General features: G+C 40.5%; 1 protein-coding gene across 12 annotated transcripts in view; it reads left to right on the forward strand.

Moving 5' to 3' along the window:
• CC2D2A (coiled-coil and C2 domain containing 2A) overlaps window positions 1–23,762 on the forward strand; it is a 134,631-nt gene that overhangs the window by 38,897 nt on the left and 71,972 nt on the right. For 9 of the 12 annotated variants that reach the window (XM_019025284.4, XM_055385686.2, XM_063705211.1 and 6 more), the window contains 6 exons: window positions 6,347–6,448; window positions 7,456–7,632; window positions 10,914–11,076; window positions 12,075–12,211; window positions 12,830–12,961; window positions 23,328–23,537. In XM_019025284.4, coding sequence (XP_018880829.4) covers window positions 6,347–6,448; window positions 7,456–7,632; window positions 10,914–11,076; window positions 12,075–12,211; window positions 12,830–12,961; window positions 23,328–23,537 — 921 coding nt within the window. The remainder of the gene's footprint in view (window positions 1–6,346; window positions 6,449–7,455; window positions 7,633–10,913; window positions 11,077–12,074; window positions 12,212–12,829; window positions 12,962–23,327; window positions 23,538–23,762) is intronic. The other 3 variants (XM_055385690.2, XM_055385691.2, XM_063705215.1) reach the window with 1 other exon arrangement.

Consider the following 23,762-nt stretch of genomic DNA (forward strand, 5'->3'; position numbering starts at 1 on the left):
TGGAAAAACAGATTTAGGAAGTGTTTCTACTGTGGTGAGTGTTTGAAGTTTTGAGAGCGCCTTTGGAGAAAACCTTAGAGTTAAAGCTGTTAAGGAGGAGAGGGAGCCAGGAAAAGAAACACAGAGATTTCAATGAGGGGTAAGCGCTAAGACGGCAGAAAAGGATCAGAAAGAAAAACAGCAAATGGCTCAGGAGGTGTTTGCAACTACAATCCAATTGGTTTTTTGTTGTTTTTATTGGTTTGGGTTGTTTTTAACCATTAAGACAAAGAAGCCCAGGCTCTAGGGATATTTCTGATTTTTTAAATGATGCCTTTTCTTTTTCTGTGATGAGGTGTTATAAAATGTTACCTATATTCACCCCAAAGAAGTCACAAGTTGCATAATTATAAGGAATGTGGCAGCCTTGTTTATGTTTTGTGGTCTTCGGTAGGAACACTAGTCAGTCCAATGAAATGGCTTTATGACTATTTGTTATGTGCCCTCATGATCCATTCCACTGAAAAAGCATTTCTTCCCTTTAATTCCCATTTATTTTCTTACTACAAAAGCCATAATTTAATAAGAAAAATATCTATAATCCCATCAGCTTGCCAAAAGAACTTTGGTTATTTTGGCAGGCATGTGAGGCTAAGCATCTGGTCATGTTGGCTAAGTGACAGGAGGTTCAGGTCTTTTATATCTGGCTTTTTCTGTACCTTCTGACTGAAAATCATTTCACAACATCATTTCAAAAAATAGATATCATTATTCATGTAGCTCTCACTGTCCATGGGCCACAAATACTGATATCTCAAATAAAGCTGGAAGTTGTAGAAGTAAAAATATACTCCCTGGGCTACTAGGGTGTTTATTTCTCCTTGTGATCAGGACTTGGCTTGTATGTTCATAATATTCCATATTCCCTAAGTACCATTCTTACAGTATTGAGGCAAACATCAACTGCTTTGTCTTTAGACCAAGTCATATATTCATAATAGGACATCTCACAACCACATTTCTTCATGTATATACCTCAAATCCAGAAGGAATATCTAAAAAATCATTCAATATCCTGTTCATCAAAAAATACAGCACACAAAGAGCACAGATGCTGAGCTTCAGCTGACCAGGGCTAAAGGCTGCCGACCTCACTCACTAGTGATGTGACCTTTGAGTTTAGCTACTCTCCAGACCCCACTTCCCGCCTCTATAAAACAGGGGTAATTCCAGAACCTAGTTCTTGGTATTGTTTTGAGGATTAAATGAGTGAATACATGTTACAGTGTTTCACATAGTACCGGGCACATGGTCAGCCCTCTGTATTTAAGTATTAATGATTGTTAGATGCTGTATACTCAGAGAGAAAAGGAGAAACCAGTTAGGAATACTTTGGTCAGTAATCCAAATTTACCAACGCAAACCACTGCTTAATCTCTTTTGTATTTCCTTTCACTTTATGCTCAGCAGATTTGTGATAGGTGAACAAATGCAAATCTCTAAGAACACATAAACATCAAAGTAGAAGTAACACAGAACCTTGAAAACTTAGCCTCCACTAGATATGACCAAAACTTCTCTACATGTGGCCCTGGTTCCCTGTCTCAGGTTACCCAAGATCTGATCCTTGAATCTAATTTACCTGTTGCCCAGCCAGCACTTATGAGAAACTCCTTCCTGCCAGGTGTCCGATAGGCTCAGAACACCCAGTGATGACAGTGACAGCTCACCCTTGAGGAGCTCAGTGGAGTTGACAGCCAGTGTGGATATAGGGGGATTCAGCTCTGTGGTGGGTGCTGTTAGTAGCCCACCAAAATGGCACCTCATCCCAGCCTCAAAATCAGGTTATATAAAAATTAGTCCATGGCTTTCTTTGATCTGACGCCCAAAGCACAAGTAACAAAAGGATAAATAGCTACATTGGACTTCATCAAAATTAAAAACTTGTACTTCAAAGGAAACCATTGAACAAGGTAAGAAGAAGACATGAAATGGAGAAGTTATTTGCAAATCATGCATCTTGATTAGTATCAGGACCACTATCAAGCATATATAAAAATTTGAGGGGTCTACAAGCCAATCAGATTAGGGTGTCTCTTAAGAAATTGGTTTAGATTATGGTTTAAAGAGAGATCAGGGCTAGAGCTAATATATTTTGTAATTATGTTATAACAAAAGCAGTGAGACTTTAATTGGTCTAGCTCAAGTTAGAAGAGGGCCTAGAGCCTTCTTGGAGGATACAACAAATTTAAGGGTGAGAAAGAATTTCTAGATGGATATGTGCACATATGATGATAGGCACTCAATATTTTATTGCTGTATTGAAATTGAATGTAATTATTACTTTAAGATTATACAAATGTATTATAGTTCTTTAAAATTTAATTTAGCATGCTCAATCCTTTTAAGTATAATTAATGGCCTTAAATGTATTAATATAATTGACTTTGAAACTTTCTAAGATTTTGACAAAAATTACATTATATACTTTTTTATCAAGTCCATAAATACTGTAATAAAACCATCAATACTGCAATAAATCACATCAATGAAATTATATTATCTGAGCATATTTTCTATACCAACCCAATGGAAAGAAACAAAAATAATAATTTCCACATATTTTGCCACATGGAATTTAACCTAATTATTTTCTAGATTACTAATGTTTAGCTTTCTGCCTGGTCTTGTGTTTCATTACCATCATCTTCACAGATCTCTAAAGCCCAAGGCTTGCCTATACACAGCCAAGTTTCTCTCTCATGGGTTGACTTCTCAGTTTGTTTTGTGTGTTTTCAAACACATCAGTCTCTCTCCTTTGCTACAGGAAGTGCAGCAGACAGGAATAGAATGGCATTATCAACAATGCATGAGAAAGTCTTAGCCCTATTTTACAAGGCGACCTCACTTGGCAGAATCTTAAAAAGCCTTCCTGACCAAGCACAGGAATCTGATCTTTATTCTACTGCAGTTTTTAAAAATCCTAGGCCAGGTGCGGTGGCTCACATCTGTAATCCCGGCACTTTGGGAGGCTGAGGCGGGCGGATCACGAGGTCAGGAGTTCGAGACCAGTCTGGCCAACATAGTGAAACCCCATCTCTACTAAAAATACAAAAAAAAAATTAGCCGGGTTTGGTGGCGGGTGCCTGTAATCCCAGCTACTCAGGAGGCTGAGGCAGGAGAATCTCGTGAACCCGGGAGGCGGAGGTTGTAGTGAGCTGAGATCGCGCCACTGCACTCCAGTCTGGGTGACAGAACGAGACTCCATCTCAAAAAAAAAAAAGAAAAAAAAATCCTTACACTGGGTAATACTCATCTGCTTCTTTCCTCATCCTCAAAAACATTTAAAATACTGAGACAAATAATAACTTCATTTAGCATTGCATTGTGGAATGTATTGATTAGCACAGCTTCAACTTCTGTACAATTGAGTTGGTAGATAACTATTTAACCTTAACACTGCAAAATGAGAAAATGAAGGAGAAGTATAGAATTCAACATAAAAGGAAACTGTATACAGTTGCTTGATATTATGATAGATTATACCCAACTGACACCCTCATTTTTATTCTGGCCATTACTGGACATCTAGCTGCACCTAAGTGAAATCTGACAGCACCTCACTTTAGCTGTACCTCCAGGTTTCATTCCAGGGTATCCCTTCCTCTCCAGAAGGCTTGCGGAGGCCCACTCATGTATTCTGACACATATGCAAGACTGGAAGCACCAGAGGCTTAACACCCTCTGGTGCAATCACCAACTATGTAGAGGCCAAGGGGACACTTCCTTGTCACCCTCTGAAAGTTCACTGAAAATCAGCTGACAAAAGGCAGATTAATAGGAGAAAAGGCATACACATTTATTAGTGTGCAAGGAGTACAGATAATTACGTACCCTTCATCCTAGAGGAAAGAGAGATAGAGAAGTGTGGGTGACTTTAGCAAGTAGCAAATGATTTTTAGGGGAATTCAATGGGCTTGAAGAACATAACAGTGGCCTCGGACAAGGTCTGTTGGGCCCACAGAGCAGACAATGGTTTTTGACTAAAGTCTGTCCAAGTGTGTTGTTGGACTTCAGTCTTTCTTCCTGCGATATGGGTACAGTTAATGAACACTCAGGAGAGGGACCAAAGGTCACTGTTTTCTTCTTTGGCAGGTTCGGACTCAGGCAGCTAAGGGAACTTCAGAGAACAACCTCATCCTGTGCTTTAGGAGAGATAGGGAATTTGGCATCCGGGGTAGGGGAGGTCAGAGAGAACTTGAGGCTTCTTCTTCAGTTCAGCATGTCAAAGCACCATATTTTGGGCCATCTGTTTCTGAGCCCCTCCAACCACCTGCGGGACAGAAGCCATTAGACAAATATTCCCCTCTTCTGTGTCCCTGGTGGACAATTCTGAGAAGCAGTTTACGTGACTCCTCAGAGGATCCCTGTGGGTTAAACTCTCTTGCCCACAGTGGTAGCCTTGTCAATCAAGTTCTCCTGCACTCACTTTCCACCTGCTTTATTCTTCCCAGTCCCCAGTTCCTGTTCTTTGGTGTCACTTCTCAGAGTCAACTACAGGCACAGAAAAATCCTTGCCACAGGCTCTGGTTTCCCATGGGCTAAACTAAAATGTTTAGTCGTATCATATGAATACAAACTATAGACCAAAAAAAAGACATGTAAGAAAAAGCTAGTAATATGATAATAATGGCTACCATTAATGCACCTAACTGGTTATATTTTATGTACATTTCCTTATTTGATGCTCTACTCAAGTGGCCTAAGTTGTAAGTGGTACAGTTAAAATTCAAAGCCAGGCAGTCAGACTTTAGAGCCTATGGTTTCAATTGCCAAGCTCTACAGGACAGTGCCTGATATGAATCAGATAATTTGATTCCAAAAAGAGCATTCATTTTAGGATGGAGAAAGGAAGTAGCTTTGTGTGGTCTTGAGGAACAGGTAGGACTTGGGAAGGATATATTGAAGGTCCCCAGTGAAGATGGCACACTACATTACTGTTGTTGGGTGACAGTTATTCCATGCTGTGAAGTAATTCTCTGTCCATATAATAATGATCAAGTTTCTGTCATAGGTAGAATAAGTATGTTCCTTCTTGCCATGAACACCTATATGTGCTACTGGGATAGCTTAGAATTGTTCAAAATTGCTTGACATTTAGATTGTGCTTCATGAAAAAGGAGGAGTATCTGGGTTTTAAAAGGGGTGGATTAGAAGGAGAGATGGGTAAGAAGTTGGAAACAGCACCTTGCAGATTAGCTTTCAGAGGCAAAAGGGAATACCCATATGATAACTATCACATAGAGCAAGTAGAGGCAGAGGGCTCAGCTTCCCAGGGTGGATAGCAGGACCAGAGGTTCAGTGAGGACAGGCCATGTACCCTGGAGGATGTGTGTTGGACTTATTTACAATCAGACATTATTAATGTTTTTCTTTATAGACTGTTTGGAAATGATCCTCTGTGAAGTGGATAATCTTAATTTATAGGATGAGATAACACTTTTTTTTTTTTTTATTTTTTTGAGACGGAGTCTTGCTCTATCTCGCAGCCTGGAGTGCAGTGCTGCAATCTCAGCTCACTGCAACCTCTGCCTCCCAGGTTCAAGGGATTTTCCTGCCTCAGCCTCCCCAGTAGCTGGGATTACAGGTGCCCGCCACCACGCCTGGCTAAACTTTGTATTTTTAGTAAAGGTGGGGTTTCACTATGTTTGCCAGGCTGGTCTTGAACTCCTGACCTCAGGTGATCTGCCCACCTCAGCCTCCCAAAGTGCTGGGAGTTCAAGCATGAGCCACTGCATCTGGCCAACAGTTTTCATTTTAAAGCTTATTGAGTATACAATTTTACATTTGTTTAGTCTTGAGAGAGACGAGTTGAGTAAGAAAATATCAACATCAACCTTCAAATATACAGTCATGCATCACTTAGTGATGGGGATATGTTCTGAGAAATGTGTTCTTAGGCATTTTCGTCATTGTGTGAACCCATTGTGTGAATGTACCTACACAAACCTAAATGGCATAGCCAACTACACACCAAGGCTGCAAACCTGAAGAGCATGTTACTTTTCTAAATACATAGCAATGTAACACAATGGTAAGTATTTTTTATGTAAACATAAAAAGGGTACAGTAAAAATACCGTATTTATAGTCTATGAGACCTCCGTCATGCATGCAGTTCTACAGGCTGTCGCTATGGAGCGCATGACTGCATTTGAAATTTGCCAGTGTTCCATGCCTTAGGAATGATAAGATGCAGCAGCAGTCAGAAGATAAGCCTTTGGGGTCGGGGGGTTAACCTTCATTTTAGAACAGCCTAAGTTTCTTGGGTTAAATGGTTTATCTATCATTTTTTTCCACTCATATAGCCAGGGAAAGAGGTAGAAAGGACTCAACAAGAAGTTGACTCCCAAAGTTATTCAAGAGTCAAGTTCCATGATTCTGCACGAAAAATCAAGCCTAAACCTCAGGTGAGAAATCTTGTTTTTTAAAATCATTTGTTTGTTTGTGTTTTTTACAAATATCCAATGAGAAATGACTACAGGCCGGGTGTGGCGGCTCACGCCTGCAATCCCAGCGCTTTGGGAGGCCAAGACAGGCAGATATATTGAGCACAGGAGTTCAAGACCAGCCTGGACAACATGGCGAAACCCCATCTCTACAAAAAATACAAAAATTAGCCAGACATGGTGGCATACACCTGTGGTCCAAGCTACCTGGGAGGCTGAGATGGGAGGATCACTTGAGCCCATGAGGTCGAAGCTGCAGTGAGCCATGATTGTGCCACTGCATTCCAGCCTGGGTGACAGAGTGAAACCTCATCTCTTAATTAAAAATAAATAAATGACTACATATATAACCTGACTCCTGTTGCCATGCAGTTTGCAAGAGAAAAGTATGAGAAGTGATTCCAACTTTCATACTAACTGGAGAGATCATAATATTGCCTGACTTGAGGAAGAGGGAGTGCATGGAAAGACAGGAAATGTTGGTGATAAGACAGTTTGTTCAGCTCTGAAGTTGCCCCAGCTTTCATTATAGGAAAAAAGGAGAGTACTAACTCCAAAAGAGAAACAACAAAAAAAAGGTCATTTGTTTAAAAATTCTATATTTCTCATAATACAACAAAACTATCTCAGCATTGGCCGATAGAACAATAAATCCACTGTTTGTCATTTTAATAATCTTATCTAAAATGTTTACTGCTATAAATATTTATTTACTTATTGGAATGTAAATAATTGCTGGGGTTTTTTAAAGTCACTAATTAGAGTTACTATTAAAGGAGGCCTCCAACTGCCTGTGGCAGATATTAAAGTTTATTACCAGTAATCTCACACCTTTAACTAAGACAATATGCTTCGGAGGCCTGGAATATGCCTGATCTCATTAGCATCAAGCCAGCTGTCAGTTAATTGTGCAGAGCTCATTACAGCTTATAAATGGGAAATTGCGATTGCTCCTTGCTTTTCGTTAGGTTCCACCTGGCTTCCCTTCTGCAGAAGAGGCCTATAACTTCTTTACTTTCAACTTTGATCCTGAACCAGAAGGATCAGAGGAAAAACCAAAAGCAAGACATAGAGCGGGAACTAATCAAGAGGAGGAGGAAGGGGAAGAAGAAGAACCACCTGCACAAGGAGGAGGAAAGGAAATGGTATTTAATATCAGGATGGTAATGAGGTGTGGGTGGAGGGGTAGGAGGAAAAAGGTGATGTCCCTGCAAGAAAGAAAGTGGCTGAGGAGAAACCTGCCACCACCAGGAGAATGACACTCCACGTCTGAGTTGAAATCCCAAGTACTGAATTCACATGGCTCCCTGTAGCTCTGGGTTAGACCCTACAATGTGGTAGGAAGAACCTTGATTAAACCTGTTTATTTTTCTTTTGTGGAAAAAAGAATTAAATAATGTGGCTTGAGGGTTTTTCTTGCTAGACTCCACGTAATGATTAGTATTTATTCCATGTGCAAAATATGTTCCTCTGCAAGGCAAATGAAATCTTGGTCTCTCTCTTACCACAATCCTACAAAGTAAGCAGCTTTTTGTGCCCAAACACCGCACCCAGGCTACAACTCAAATTCTGCAATTGTGGGTGGTATATGTGAGATAAAAGGAGAATACACCATTTAAAAATGGGCAAAGGTATTGAATAGACATTTCTTCAAAGAAGACATACAAATAGACAATAAGCCCATAAAAAGATTCTTAACACCAATCATCATAAGGGAAATGCAAATCAAACCCACAATGAGATACCCCTGCACATCCATTAGAATGGCGCTTATCAAAAAATAAGTGTTATAGAGGATATGGAGAAATTGGACTTTGGTGCGTTGCTTGTAGCCATGTAAAACAGTGCAGCTGCTGTGAAAAACAGTATGGTGGTCCTTCAAAAGTTAACCACAGATTTACAAGATGATCCAGCAATTCAATTCCACTCTGTGTATATAGCCAAAAACACTGAAGACAAGAATTTGAACATATACTTGTGCACCAATGTTCATAGCAGCATTATTCACAAAAGCCAAAAGGTAGAAGCAACCCACGTGTTCATCAGAAGATAAATGGATAAACATAAATATACAATGGAATATTATACAACCGCAGAAAGCATGGAAATTCTGACACATGCCACAACATAGATATACCTTGAAGACATTACACTAAGAAAAATAAGCCAGTCACAAAAGAATAAATATTGTGTGATTTCACTTATATGAGCTACATTGTATCATCAAAATCATAGAGACAGAAAGTAGAATGGTGGTTGTCAGAGGTTAGAGGAAGGAGCGAATGTTTAATGGGTATAGAATTTCAGTCTGGGAAGATGGATGGATGGTGGTAAGGGTACAATCACAATATGAATTTACTTAATGCCACTGAACTGTTCACTTGAAAATGGTTAAAATGGGCCGGGTGCGGTGTGGCCTGTAATCCCAGCTTTGGGAGGCCGAGGAGGGCGGATCACCTAAGGTCAGGAGTTCACGACCAGGCTTGGCCAACGTGGTGAAACCCTGTCTCTACTAAAATTACAAAAATTAGCTGGGTGTGGTGGCAGACACCTGTAATCCAGCTACTCAGGAGGCTGAGGCAGGAGAATTACTTGAACACGAGAGGCGGACGTTGCAGTGAGCCGAGATTGCGCTATTGCACTCCAGCCTAGATGACAAAGCAAGACTCTGTCTCAAAAAAAAAAAAAAGTTAAAATGGTGGACTTCATGTTATATATATTTTACCACATTAAAAATAAGGAAAACACACTAGGATATTCTAGTATTCGCATAATTGGCATACTTCTGTGCTTCCCTTACAATCTCCTCCCTTGAAAAATGCCTCCCGGAAATGTACTTTTTTTTACCTAGATCTACAGAAGCTTGGGAATATTTTAGCTTATTCTACAGCAATCATTCTACAAATCAGCATTCAGGTCGTTCAACATTGCTTGAGTGTCCTCCTGACATGACAGCTAACTTCCCAAAAGCAAGTGATCTAGGAGAGAACCCAAAAAAGAAGCCACAGTTCCTTTTATGACCTAGTCTCAGGAGCCACATACTGTCACTTCTGCCATATTCTACTCAGGAGAAGCAAGTCACGAGACGTAGTGCACTCTCAAATGGAGGAGAATTGGGCTTCACCTGTTGAAGATAGAAGTCTCCAATTGTGAATATCTTCTGAAATTATGGCACTTTCCTCCAAAGGCCACTTCTCCCTTCCTTTTGCCTATTCACTGCCCCAGAAGCTCTGTGTTCCTAAAACTGCTCTTTTAAATCATACACATTTGGAAGCCCTTCCCTATAGTCCACGCTCTGCTCTGCCCAGACACTTTTAAAGTATTTTCGTCTTCAAGGTTCATTTAGTCTTCTTGAACAAAGTTTTAGATCCTCTGTAGCCCCTTTCGCTAGCTCCCCTTTTCTGTCTTCTCTGCAGTTTTTCTCTGGGTGATTTTGCTCACCACGAAGCAGAGGTGGGGCAGGAGAAGGAAGATTACACACTGCCATCTGGTGATCTTTCTCTTTTCACTTGTTTGATGTTTTGGCATTCTCTGTCTTCAAGTTAAGTTAAAAGCATGGTTTCTACATAGATTCCCTTTTTCCTTCTTATTCTTTTGTGTACTTGGGGAGGAAATCTTAAGAGGCAGGTAGCTAGACTGCCATCATTGTCTTTAGCTACCTGAAAGTCTCCACAGGATTTTAAAAGATGTTGCTCATAAATGGACACCAGGTTTAAATTTTTAAAAGAAGGAGAAGGAGAAAGAAGAGGAAGGAGGGGAAGACGTTTAGAAAATATCCAAACAAAATCAATATATGTCAGCTAACATTTGTGATTATAGCCTCTTTGCTTTGAATTTTTAAGTGTATCATTTAATTTTATCCCCACAAAGTGCTTAGAGGTAAACTCTATTACTATAACTATCTTATAAGTGAGGAAACTGAGGATCAGAAGGTTAAATAAGCTGTTTCAAGTTCCTCAGGCAGTATATGGTGAAGCTGGGATTTAAACCCAGGCAGTCTGAACAGGGTATGTGGACTGTGCACCTATACACTTGGTGCCTTTTCCCTTGGTTTAGTGCCAGGTGGAAGGTTAAACTGCTACATAAATTATGAGCCCAATTCTTTACATAAATGGCAAAAAGCAAGCAGTCTCATAGGAGGCCAGATTTGTTGGGATTTTGATTGTTTTGCTTACCACTTCTCTTCTGAAACAGCCATCTCTGATTTTGACACCTTCCAGGTGTGCAGAATACTGCAAAACAGTTTTTTTAAAAACCCACTTGTTAAATACGAAAGGTTATATAGTTCTATGCTTTCACTTTTTTAAAAAAAGGAAAAGATAAAGTTGTAGGAAATGTTAAGTTTCATGAGTTTGGTATTGTGAATTATTTTTCTAACTAAGAATCTTAGCATGATTTTTTCTTGTTACTTTTTAACATTATGCAGGATGAGGAAGAACTGCTTAATGGTGATGATGCAGAGGACTTGCTATTGGGCTTAGATCACGTGGCTGACGATTTTGTAGCAGTCAGACCTGCAGATTATGAAAGCATCCATGATCGGCTGCAGATAGAAAGAGAAATGCTGTTCATACCCAGTAGGCAGACAGGTACTTGCTCTTTTTATTTTCTTGTTCAGCTTAGACATCGTCACTTACCTTGTCATGAAATATGGCTAGTGTATAAGGATGCCTCATCTCCAGAACTGATTCCAGTTTCTAATCTAACAATCAAGAAATATCTTCAAACAAACAAAAAAAACACAACATGGAAAAATATCCATTCAACAAACACTTATTGATAGACTAATGGAAGATATACCAGAGTACTGTGGGAACCCTTTATCAAATCAGTGATCCATTACAGGGGCTTAGAGTTTATGAGAACAGCCTTTCTTTCTGCTTAAGTTTATCCCCAACCTTCCCTAAGTCACCATCTCCTGTGTATTTTCTTACTACTCTATGGCGTGATCTTGTAGAGACCTTTGCTCCCTGTTGCTGCCTGTCACTCCCACTATGATTCAAGCTCCAAGGCAGCAGGGACCTGGCCTGGATTCCCAGAGTCTCATCTGTGCCTGGCACAAGGAGGCTCTCAGTAAAGATGTGTTCTAGGAATGAATAAAGCCGTGAATGAATAAATGAGGTAATGATCACGTTCAATCAAATAAACTTGTTCATTTACAAAGCACGTCCTCATACTTTACCTCATTTAATTCTCCCAGAAGCCCAGTTAAGTAGATTAGTATCTCTTTTGTACAGGAGGAGAGAGTTCAAAGAAGTGCCTGGCCCTAATTCACCCAGCTGAAGAGTAATAGAACTAAAACTTGTCCCTCATCCTATGATTTGAATACTACCTTCTTCTCAGTATGCCACACTGATGAGTTACATATTAAATTTTTAGGCGTTTTCTTTAAATACCTGATTCTACAACATACTGCTACAAGTCAGCACATTCATCTTTTCCTTGGTTCTGCTTTTAAAAATTAATTTGGAAAATTTGCATTTTCTAAGAACATAAATGAAATCTCTGGTGATTAATTCACCAAACTGCAGTTTGAGATATTTAGATTGGCCCTAATGTTTATTTTATTTATTTATAAACGATCTAGTCCCTACATATAAAAAGCTTCCTGAGAATGTACAGCCCAGGTTCCTGGAAGATGAAGGCCTTTACACCGGGGTAAGACCAGAGGTGGCACGCACCAATCAGAACATCATGGAGAACAGATTGCTGATGCAGGACCCCGTAAGTGTGCACCCTCTGCTCTCAAGTGTAGCCTGGGCACACTAGACATAGCTTTTATTTTCCTAACAGGGCAGTCAATGCATCCACTGTACTCATTTCCTCTTGAGGTTATCCACAGAAAGTGGTTCATTTTTTTTTTTTTAACTTTCTCTCTCAGTGCGTTTATTGATCCTCAAATAACATAACTTCTCAACTGCTCAAAACCCATCTTTGCTAGCTAGATCTGGGCTTTTCCTGCTAGACCAGATCCTGGCAACATTTTCCTACTTGACAGAATTTTTAAATTATCCATAGGTAGAATAGTTTCACTTTTGAGTTTTTATTCTGTGTTTTTTTTTCTTAAATGTTTAATTAATAGAAGATAAATTTTTCTTAAGCATTCATTTAAGCTCTTTAAAATACTTTTTAGGAAGCCAGGGTGTATATTTTAAATCAATTGTGAGAAGTGTTAGTGAAGACTTGATTTCTAATGGAAACAGATTTTACAGTTCTGTTGGGGGAGGAAGTACATGAAATATATATGTTGACACAGAATTTTCAAGAAATGTTGTTTGTGTTGTGAACCATTTTCTGTTCGATTAGAAGAAAATGTTGCCATTCCCTCTGCTTCATCTACAGGAAAGAAGATGGTTTGGAGATGACGGCAGGATCCTAGCTCTGCCAAACCCCATCAAGCCATTTCCTTCAAGGCCACCAGTACTAACACAGGAGCAGAGCATTAAGGCAGAGCTTGAAACACTGTATAAAAAGGTAGACATTCCCCTCTCTCTATTTTTATTAAATGAAATTGAAAGTGCTTTGCTTTCTGAATAGCTTGGGGTGCTATATTTATAACATTCTACTTTAATTTTTTAAATAATTCACTATCTTACACATAAAGAACAAACATCAGGCATATTATGTAAGAGTAAGTCTAATTATACTCAATGCATCCCTTCTTAAACAAGGAGTGAGTTTCCTAGCTAGGAATGACTGAGTCTGCATCTTTTTTTATACATCCAGGTTAGCTACCCTTATTTTTCTTCTTTTGCCCTCTCTTTTCTCTTGTTATCTCACATTTGCTGCAGGACCACTTCCCATTTGTTGTCTCTTTATTATATAACCGGAGAGTTTCTATCCTTGCAAATCCTTTATATTGTATTTTCCTAAGTCTGGTAACAAGCTGCCTAATTCCAGCCCTTGCTCTACCATTCACTGGGTGAACTTGGCCATTAGTCTCTCATGCCTCAATGTCTTCATCTGTAAGGTAGGCACGATAGCAGTGTCTGCCTTCCAGGCTTGCTGTGTAAATTGAATGAGGTAATCCACATAAGTGCCTAAAACAGACCTTAGTAACTGCTGGCTATCATTACAGTTCCCTGCCCTCATATTTAATTGCATTGCTCTTGCTTTCCTGGGTGTGTTAATCTGTTATCACGCTGCTGATAAAGACATACCCAAGACTGGGCAATTTACAAAAAAAAGAGGTTTAATGGACTTACAGTTCTACATGGCTGGGAAGACCTCACAATCATGGCAAAAGGCAAGGAGGAGCAAGTCACGTCTTACATGGATGGTGGCAGGCAAAAAGAGAGCTTGTGCAGGGAAACTCCCATTTATAAAACCATCAGATCTTGTGAAACTCATTCACTATCATAAGAACAGTGCAGGAAAGACCCACCCCCATAATTCAATCACCTCCCACCCGGTTCCTCCCATGAAACCTGGGAATTGTGGGAGTTACAATTCAAGATGAGATTTGGGTAGGAACACAGCCAACCCATATCATTTCACCCCTGGCCCCTCCCAAATCTGTCCTCACATTTCAAAACCAATCATTGCCTTCCCAACAACTCCCCCAAAGTTTTAACTCATTTCAGCATCAACTCAAAAGTCCATAGTCTAACATCTCATCTGAGACAAAGCAAGTCCCTTCTGCCTATGAGTCTGTAAAATCAAAAGCAAGTTAGTTACTTCCTAGATACAATGGAGGTACAGGTATTGGGTAAACATGTCTCGCATTCGGGTCATGCTGATGCAAGAGTTAGGTTCCCATGGTCTTGGGCAGCTTCGCCTCTGTGGCTTTGCAGGATACAGCCTCCCTCCCGGCTGCTTTCATGAGCTGGTGTTGAGTGTCTGCAGCTTTTCCAGGTACACAGTGCAAGCTGTCAGTGGATCTACTATTCTGGGGTCTGGAGGACAGTGGCCCTCTTCTCATAGCTCCACTAGGCAGTGCCCCAGTAGGAACTCGGTATGGGAGCTCCAACTGCACATTTCCCTTCTGCACTGCCCTAGCAGAGGTTCTCCATGAGAGCCCTCCCCCTGCAGCAAACTTCTGCCTGGGCATCCAGACATTTCCATACATCTAGGCAGAGGTTCTCAAACCTCAGTTCTTGACTTCTGTGTACTCTCAGGCTCAACACCATATGGAAGCTGCCAAGGCTTGGCCTTGCACCCTCTAAAGCCATGGCCCGAGTTGTACCTTGGCTTCTTTTAGTCATGGCTGGAGTAGCTGGGACACAGGGCATCAAGTCCCTAGACTGCACACAGCATGGGGACCCTAGGCCTGGCCTAAGAAAACATTTTTTTCCTCCTAGGCCTTCAGGCCTGTGATGGGAGGGGATGCTGTGAAGACCTCTGACATGCCCTGGAGACATTTTCCCCATTGTCTTGGTGATAAACATTCGGCTCCATGTTACTTATGCAAATTTCTACAGCCAGTTTGAATTTCTCCTCAGAAAATGGGATTTTCTTTTCTATTACATTGTAAGGCTGCAAATCTTCCAAACTTTTATACTCCCCTTATAAAACTGAATGCCTTTAACAGCACCCAAGTCACCTCTTGAATGCTTTGCTGCTTAGAAATTTCTTCTGCCAGATACCCTAAATCATCTCTCTCTCAAGTTCAAAGTTCCACACATCTCTAGGGCAGAGGCAAAATGACACCAGTCTCTTTGCTAAACTATAACAAGTCACATTTGCTCCAGTTCCCAACAAGTTCCTCAACTCCATCTGAGACCACCTCAGCCTGGATTTCATTGTCCATATTATTATCAGCATTTTGGTCAAAGCCATTCAACAAGTCTCTAGGGAGTTCCAAACTTTCCCACATTTTCCTGTCTTCTTCTGAGCCCTCCAAACTGTTCCAGCCTCTGCCTGTTACCAGTTCCAAAGTTGCTTCCACATTTTTGGGTATCTTTTCAGTAGTACCCCACTTCTGGTACCAATTTATTGTATTAGTCCATTTTCATGCTGCTGATAAAGACATACCCGAGCCTGGGCAATTTACAAAAGAAAGAGGTTTAATGGACTTACAGTTCCACATGGCTGAGCAGGCCTCACAATCATGGTGGAAGACAAGGAGGAGCAAGTCACATCTAACATGGACGGCAGCAGGCAAAAAGAGAGCTTGTGCATGGAAACTCCCATTTTTAAAACAATCAGATCTCATAAAATTCATTCACCATCACAAGAACAGCGCAGGAAAGACCCACCCCCATAATTCAATCACCTCCCACCCGGTTCCTCTCATGACATGAGGGAATTGTGGGAGTTACAATTCAAGATGAGTTTTGGGTGGGGACACAGCCAAACCATATCACTGGGACTGCCTCCTTCAGAAACCTGTGTAATTTTAAATTTGTAACATTCAGCACTGATCACATGAAACAGAATGGGGTGGGTATAACAATCATCATTTTTGTCTATAAAGAGGAATGATGAATAGAGAAAACACAGGCCCAGGCGGATTCTGAGTACAGTCCTGCTGTCCTACTAACTAATTAGCTTGCAGCTTTGGGCAAGTTCCTTTACCTCTCTGGATATTTTTCCTTAATTGAAAAATAGGAATAATAATCATTTTCTCTTCCTCATAGGGTCATGATGAGTACTGAGGTGATATATGAGTATGACCTTTTTAAAAATTATAAATTTCTATAAAATATTATTACTGACAAGTATCAGTGGATGGCTACTTTGTACAGAAATGTGATCCTGGAGGCAGATTTACAAAACAAGGGTAAAGATAAGTTCCAGCCCATGAGGAATTTATCGTCTATTTGGTTATATGACAAAAACACATGATACAATTAGTGATCAAAACAATATCAACTTATGCATTTATTGAATAATCCATCAATCTGTATCATCATCCATCCATCCATTCCATTAAACACAGATATGATGAACACTGAATTGTGGGTTAAAGTTAGAAAACAGAAGAGTAATTAATATGGAGGGTAGGGCATGAGGGAGCCAATGGATCTCATCTGTCTCCTTTTGAAATTCTAAACTAATTTGGAAATACACTGGAATCAGAGAGGGATCCAGATATCCCTTGCACTAAGGGTAAAACCAGATGGCAGAATGCCACTTGAACCCAAGACCAGATGGTTTCCTATTCCATTTCTCATGAATTAGGTTCCCCATCTAGACATAAGCTAAGCAGCTCTGGTGTATTTACCAGGTGGAATGCCAAGCAGACCATGCAGGCCAGTGAACAACCTCTCCTTGGAGACAGCTAAGACAGGACAGCTAGGGGCCACTGCTTAGCTTTGCAGGTAACCTGGACTAAGGATCTTGGGCTCCAGCTGACTCTCCAGTCAGACATGTCCTTCCTTCTCTCTTGGGAAGCAGCCAGTAGGACTGGAAGGGTGGGTAGAGAAGGACAGATGGTTTCCTTTCAATACTTTTGAGAAGCAAAATCTTCCTATCATACAAGCAGAAATAGGAAAGTCAAGAAAGAAGAGTTCTACTGACAGGGGCTTGTCATAAAGCATCACAGAGCAAAGGAAGTTAGAGAAGGAAGAAGTCCAAAGGGGCTGACATCTTCCAAGGGCATTTATTGGAGGGCTATGTTTTGAACACAACAAAACATGAAGAATGTCTTAGACTGCACAAGAAAGAAGCAAAGGGGATTAAGTTAAACGGAGGAGATATTATATCTATCTGTTATTCTGTAACAGGTCACCTACTAAGTTTATTGTTGAATTGTATACCTCAGTCTTTTTTAAAAATGTAATTATTGTAACCTTCCAATTATTCAAAACACAGTGCTTTTCTTTCACAATTAACATTTTTATCATTGTATTTATTTACTTTAACCTTTTCCTTCATTTATTCAGTCTGTCTCTTGCCAAAAATAGCTTTTCCATTATTCCATGAAATAGGCTTGGCTTTAAGAAAAAAAAAATTAAAGGCCTACAGCCTCTATTTTCAGTCTTATTTCCAAACAGACTTTCCACCTAGGAGTTTCTGGCATGATGCAAGAGCAAGGAAATAAGTCGGCAGGCGAAGATTGTTTTGCTCATGTACTGTTAATCCATTTTCTTTCTCCTCTCTGGCTATGCTGAAAGTGACTTAGGGACCAGAACTGGATTACAGTCTTCTTCTTAATTTGCACTTAGCAGTGTGCCTGGCACATAGAAATACCTCAATAAAAGTGCAAATTGAATGTCATTAAAATGACTTTGCTGCGTGTATTAAAAGAAATTCCTTCTTTTCTATGCCTATCTCTGACTCAGCTGTCTATCCTGCAAAATACTAGCTTTCCTTAGGTTCTGGTTTAGTCCTGGCATCCACATAATGGAAAACCAAGTCAGAGTGCCAAATCAAAAGTTGGCAATTATAGCTAGGAGCAGGGGCTCACACCTGTAATCCCAAAGCTTTGTGAGGCTAATGTGGGAGGTTTGCTTGAGGCCATGAATTTGAGAACAGCCTGGACAACATAGTGAGACCCCCTACCTCTACAAAAAATAAAAAGGTAACCAGACATGGTGGCACATGCCTGTGGTCCCAGCTACTCAGGAGGCTGAAGCAGGAGGATCACTTGAGCCCAGGAGCTCAAGGTTGTAGTGAGCTATTATCACACCACTGCACGCCAGCTTGGTTGACAGAGCAAGACCTTGTCTCTAAAAAATACATGCATACATGCATACATACATACATACATACAAGGAAAAATGTTAAGAAAACAAAAGTTGGCATTTCCTTGGGCCCTTAACAGAGCCTTGATGAATTTATGCCTCAGAGCACTTGGGTCTGATGCTAACTTCAGCCAGCAGGATCGACCAACACTGATCACCCGTTTGAGTCAAGCCCCGTTGGTCTTCGGTTAGAAATACTATGCTATTGACTCAAATGATGGATCATGCGTCCTCCTATTAGAGAATTTAAGAGTTTTATTTAGAAGGGAGTTGGTATTCAGCCCTGCCTTTTTGAATGTTTTTTTTTAATTACAGAGGGGGGAAAAGGTAGTTTTTAAAAGTGAAATATTCTGTTCCTAATATTGTCTCAATATTAGGATGTTCTTAAATTGAGATGAGACAATTAAAGACAGAAAAATGCAAAAAAGGAATTAGCTGTCATGCAAAGAAAAACTGTTAAACATCCAATAAGAAAGAATACAATTTAATACATCTTAAGAAGTAATTAGTGCAAAGGTAAAAAATTAAAATGCTAGATAGGACATTGCAGGTAAAACATAAACAATATAAAATGCAGTTTGCCCAATCATGATAGCAAAGTAGGGTTAAAGTTTTTGAAGAGCAGGCCCGGCGCAGTGGCTCACGCCTATAATCCCAGCACTTTGGGAGGCCGAGGTGGCCAGATCACCTGAGATCAGGAGTTCAAGACCAGCCTGGCCAACATGGTGAAACCCGTCTCTACTAAAAATACAAAAATTAGGTGGGGGTGGTGGGTGGGTGTAATCTCAGCTACTCAGGAGCCTGAGGCAGGAGATTGCTTGAACCTAGGAGGCGAAGGTTGCAGTGAGCAGAGAACATGCCATTGCACTCTAACCTGGGTGACAAGAGCAAAACTCCATCTCAAAAAAAAAAAAAAAAAAATTGTTGAAAAGCAGTACAAACATCCCTCTTCCTTCTCTCCTTCCTTTGTCCTTCCTTCCTTCCTTCCTTTTTTATTACTTCCATCCTTAACTAAAAAATACTTAACTAAAAGTCTACTATATTCTTAGCTGTGCTAAATTCTGGGAATACAGAGGGAGGAATCTTAGCTTGGCCATAGAGAGACTTTGTGCCTTGGCTGGAAAGACAGAAATGGAAGCAGGTGTTAAAGGCCCTGCAATGTGCAGGAGCCTCCCTTTTTCAGAACTGCATACCCAGTGGAGGACAGTGTCATGATTCCAAGCTCCCGCAGATAGATAAAACTGTCACTTTCCCATCATTGTTCTCACCAGTTTTTCACCAAAGCATTGTTAATCTGCTGCGTTCTAAGCACTTCACTACACAAGACTCTCTCGGTTGCATATGACAGAAACCCATCACAAACTAGCTTAAGCAAAGAGGGAACTTAGTGGCTCAAAAAACTGGAAAGGATCTGGGAATAAATCATAAAATGAAGGAGAACCTTTAGGAAACAAGGTCTCAGGGGCTAGGACCAGGGATTTGATGCCGGCAGGCCTCTCTTCCACCCCTCTTTTCTCTGATTCTTCTTGAATACTGGTGGGCCTCATTCTCTGCAATTGCAGGCATGACAGAATTCTCTACACATAAGGGGATGTGTCCTTTGATAGCCTAAGCTTAACAACTCCAGAAGGAAAGAATCATATTTTTCCCCACAGTTCACATTATCAATACCAAAAAATAAACTCTAGTCAGTGGCAAGTGGATCATTATCCCCTAACCTCATGTCCAGAAAACATGGCATGTTTCCAGAAGACGGGAAAGGAGAAAGCTTCCCAGGGGAGACCGGAATAATAATTCTAGAATCTACTGCAGGCTCTGAGGTGGACCCAGACTTTGTTGCTATTATTTTCTCAGGGCAAATGTAGAAACTTGTATTTTAAACTTACCAATGATTATTCATTTTCTGTACATTTTTGTTTGTTTGTTTTGAGACAGAGCCTCGCTCTGTTGCCCAGGCTGGAGTGCAGTGGTGTAATCTCGGCTCACTGCAACCTCCGCCTCCTAGGTTCAAGCAATTCTCTGCCTCAACCTCCCGAGTAGCTGGGATTATAGGCACCCGCCACCAAACCCGGCTAACTTTTGTATTTTTAGTAGAGACGGGATTTCACCATCTTGGCCAGGCTGGTCTTGAACTCCTGACCTCGTGATCCACCCGCCTTGGCCTCCCAAAGGGCTGGGATTACAGGCATGAGCCACTGCACTCGGCCTTCTGTAAAATTTTTAATTTTTTTTTTTTTTTGAGATGGGGTCTCGCTCTCCTGCCCAGGCTGGAGTGCAGTGGCACAATCTTCGCTCACTGCAAGCTCCACCTCCCGGGTTCACGCCATTCTCCTGCCTCAGCCTCCCAAGTAACTGGGACTACAGGTGCCCACCACCACGCTCGGCTAATTTTTTTGTATTTTTAGTAGAGACAGGGTTTCACCGTGTTAGCCAAGATGGTCTCGATCTCCTGACCTCGTTATCTGCCCGCCTTGGCCTCCCAAAGTGCTGGGATTACAGGCGTGAGCCACCGCACCTGGCTTTAATTTTTTTTTCTCCTTTGGTATGCATCTCTGCACATGGTGAGAACATCAATAGATAATCCATATTCATCACCTCTTAGCATTTCAGTTTTCAGTTGAAGACTAAAAAATCAAATCAATTTTAAAGTTAAAATATACTCTAAATATTATCCCTCCTTGGGAGTAATTGTTGCTATTGTGTTTATGATAGTTGTCAATAAATAAGAAAGGAAAACAGATGCAACAAAAAGAAAGATAAGGAACTAGGTTTCTTTCTCCCTAATAGGAAGAGAGTTGGGGTCTTTTGATCCAGTTAGCCCAATGACTACTAAGTGTCCTGAAACACTTTTACACTTGCTTGAGCTGAGTCTAAGGCAGAGATCACTAGCAGGTTTTGGAACTTAGGCTAATGCAGATTTGTGGAAGGAGATGCAAAGTACAGGTGACCTAAGTTGCATTACAAGTAAATAGAACCACTCTACCCACGTTATTTACTCATACTAAGAAGCGTACAAGATGGAACCTGAGAGCCACACCCTGAGTGATCTCTTAACTCTGGAACCCCATAGGTAAGAGGCAAGGCAAAGCAAGAATGAGCAGCTGCAAAGCAATTAGAGAGGAATTTTCCATTATGTCTGTGGTTTGAAGTCTAGTTGTACATGTATTTGTGAGGTGAAAATTTTTAATCCAGGTAATCTGGGTTATAAAACACAGAGTGGTCACATGGAGATTAAAAACTTCTAATACTAATGCAGTTTATAATTGAATACTTATACCTGCATGAAAGAGAAAAAAAAAATGGCCCTCCATTGTTGCAGTCTGAAGTGTAGGGATATTAATGACCAGATCTGATCTCTGAAAGGCCACCCAGGGCTTTCATAAGATACAAAAGACCAGTGGAAGCTGATCCATGTCCCAGTGGTTTTTCCTTCTATGAATCCAAGTGAAGATTCTCGAAAGAAATTGTTGTTACTGTGTTCATAATAGTTCTCGATATATAAGAAAGGGAACAGATACAACAAAGAGAAAAGGAACTAGAGGTCTTTCTCTCTAATAGTATGGGAGTTGTGGTCTTTTGGGCAGTCTAGCCCAGTGGCTGCAAGGAGTCCTGGAAGCTTTTTATACTTGGTTGGGCTAAGCAAAAAGCAGAGACCACCAGCAATTATTGGAATGTGGGGTAATGCAGATTTGGGAAATACAGCATATTCCAGAAAGTACTGCAATATAGTCAATTCATCCTGATTTGAGCCTAAAATATTTGTAAGCACATTCCAGTTTTACAAGGGCATTTTTAAAATAAAACAATCTGTTCAAATCTTATAATCATACGACTCTAATGCTGGAATCCCCTCTTCTGGGCTGGGCTTCCTACCTCCCTCTGCACATCCCAGACTTCATGCTTTTAGATCCTAGGGCTGTCTTCCCTTCTAAATTGATTGCTGCTTGAAGACAGGCTGTATCACACCGTAGACATCCATTAATCTTTGTTGAGTAAATGAGATGATGCGTGTGAAATGCCTGATATGATACCTAGTGATCTACAAAATGCTAATTTAATCTTTTTCCTTAGCCTCCTATTTCTACACATGAAAAATTAGAGGCCCAGAGATGTATAGTGACTTGCCCAAGGTCTCAGAGCAAGTTCAAGGTAGAGCCAGGCCTAGAATCCAAGTCTCCTAGCCCAGATCTAGCATCTTTACATAATACCATGCAAAAGAATTAAATGAAGAGTTTGCTGAACATGTTACCCATAATTTAGGGAGAATAAAAGCTTCCTTTCTGATTAGAATTTTTACACTTTTCCTTTAAGCTCATGATTTGTAAATAATTCACTTATGCCACATTATCATTATCATACATTATCATTTTCTAGATAAATAGCTCATCTCTGCAAAAAGGAAGGATCAAGTGATTCTCAACCACCATATCCTTACTGTAGTCAGTCTTTATAATGAGAAAAAATAAAGGCACAAAATCAAAGATGTCTCCTCTCCACCCTTGAGCTCCCACCCACAGTAGCTGTAGTAATCAAAGTAAATATCTTGAGGATTTTAAGGAAGAAAAGCAAAGAGATGTATCTGATACATTATATACCAAACGATCCAAGAAATTCCTATTGGAGACTTCTGTTTCTGTTTTCTACACACTTGGCTCAGCTGCACGGCCCCCACTCTTATTTTGCAAACCAACATCCCTCCTCCCCATGAAGACTGAGTGCCAGCATGATGCTCAGTTAGGTAAATGTCCCTTGCTGCTATCTACAAAATGAAGCCTTCTCCACATGTTTTAAAATGTAAATACATGGGGTATGTCCAGGATCCAAATAATGATCGGTTTGAACTAGAATCTATGCTCCTCCCAGTAAAAGAATTTCAAGGTCACCAGCTACAAAACCCAAGATTCCAAGAAACAAGGTAGTCTGCATGAAAAAGATTAGAACTACAACTTAGGCAAGTAATGAAACCTAAAAGACTTAGGAAAGCAAGATTGAAATGGTTTCTTTTCTAACTCCCAGTCTTTCATTTTGCTGTTCAAATATTCAAAAAAGAGCTGGCCTCTAAAACCTGGAAATAAGTAATCAAGCATTTTTCACCTGACTAGTCCAGGATAGGAGGTATTTTGCATCTGACCGTTTTCCCATTGTGGATTAGAGAATCATTATCTAGTAAGTGCTTTAACTGTGTTCTGTCTACACTCTGCTTTCCTTGGCAGGCAGTAAAATACGTTCACAGTAGTCAGCATGTGATCAGATCTGGAGACCCTCCTGGAAATTTCCAACTGGACATTGATATTTCAGGGTTAATCTTCACTCATCATCCCTGTTTTAGCCGAGAGCATGTTTTGGCAGCCAAGCTGGCCCAGTTATATGACCAGTACCTTGCAAGACACCAGAGAAACAAGGCGAAATTTCTTACTGATAAGGTACATGTGATTTCTTCCATAATGATTGTCAATGGAGTTGGTTCTTCCAATGAGCCCAAACAGTGAAAATTTCTAACAGCAAAATGTTCATGCCCCTCTTTCACATGTTTCCTCGGTTTAGGATGTGTGATACATTATCCAGCTAGAGACAAAGGGAAAGATAGAGTTGGTATACATGTGATGTGTACAAATTTACTGGCACACACTCGCCCTAAACAGAAGACT

Source organism: Gorilla gorilla, chromosome 3 (assembly GCF_029281585.2).
Source record: "Gorilla gorilla gorilla isolate KB3781 chromosome 3, NHGRI_mGorGor1-v2.1_pri, whole genome shotgun sequence".
Taxonomy (NCBI): domain Eukaryota; kingdom Metazoa; phylum Chordata; class Mammalia; order Primates; family Hominidae; genus Gorilla; species Gorilla gorilla.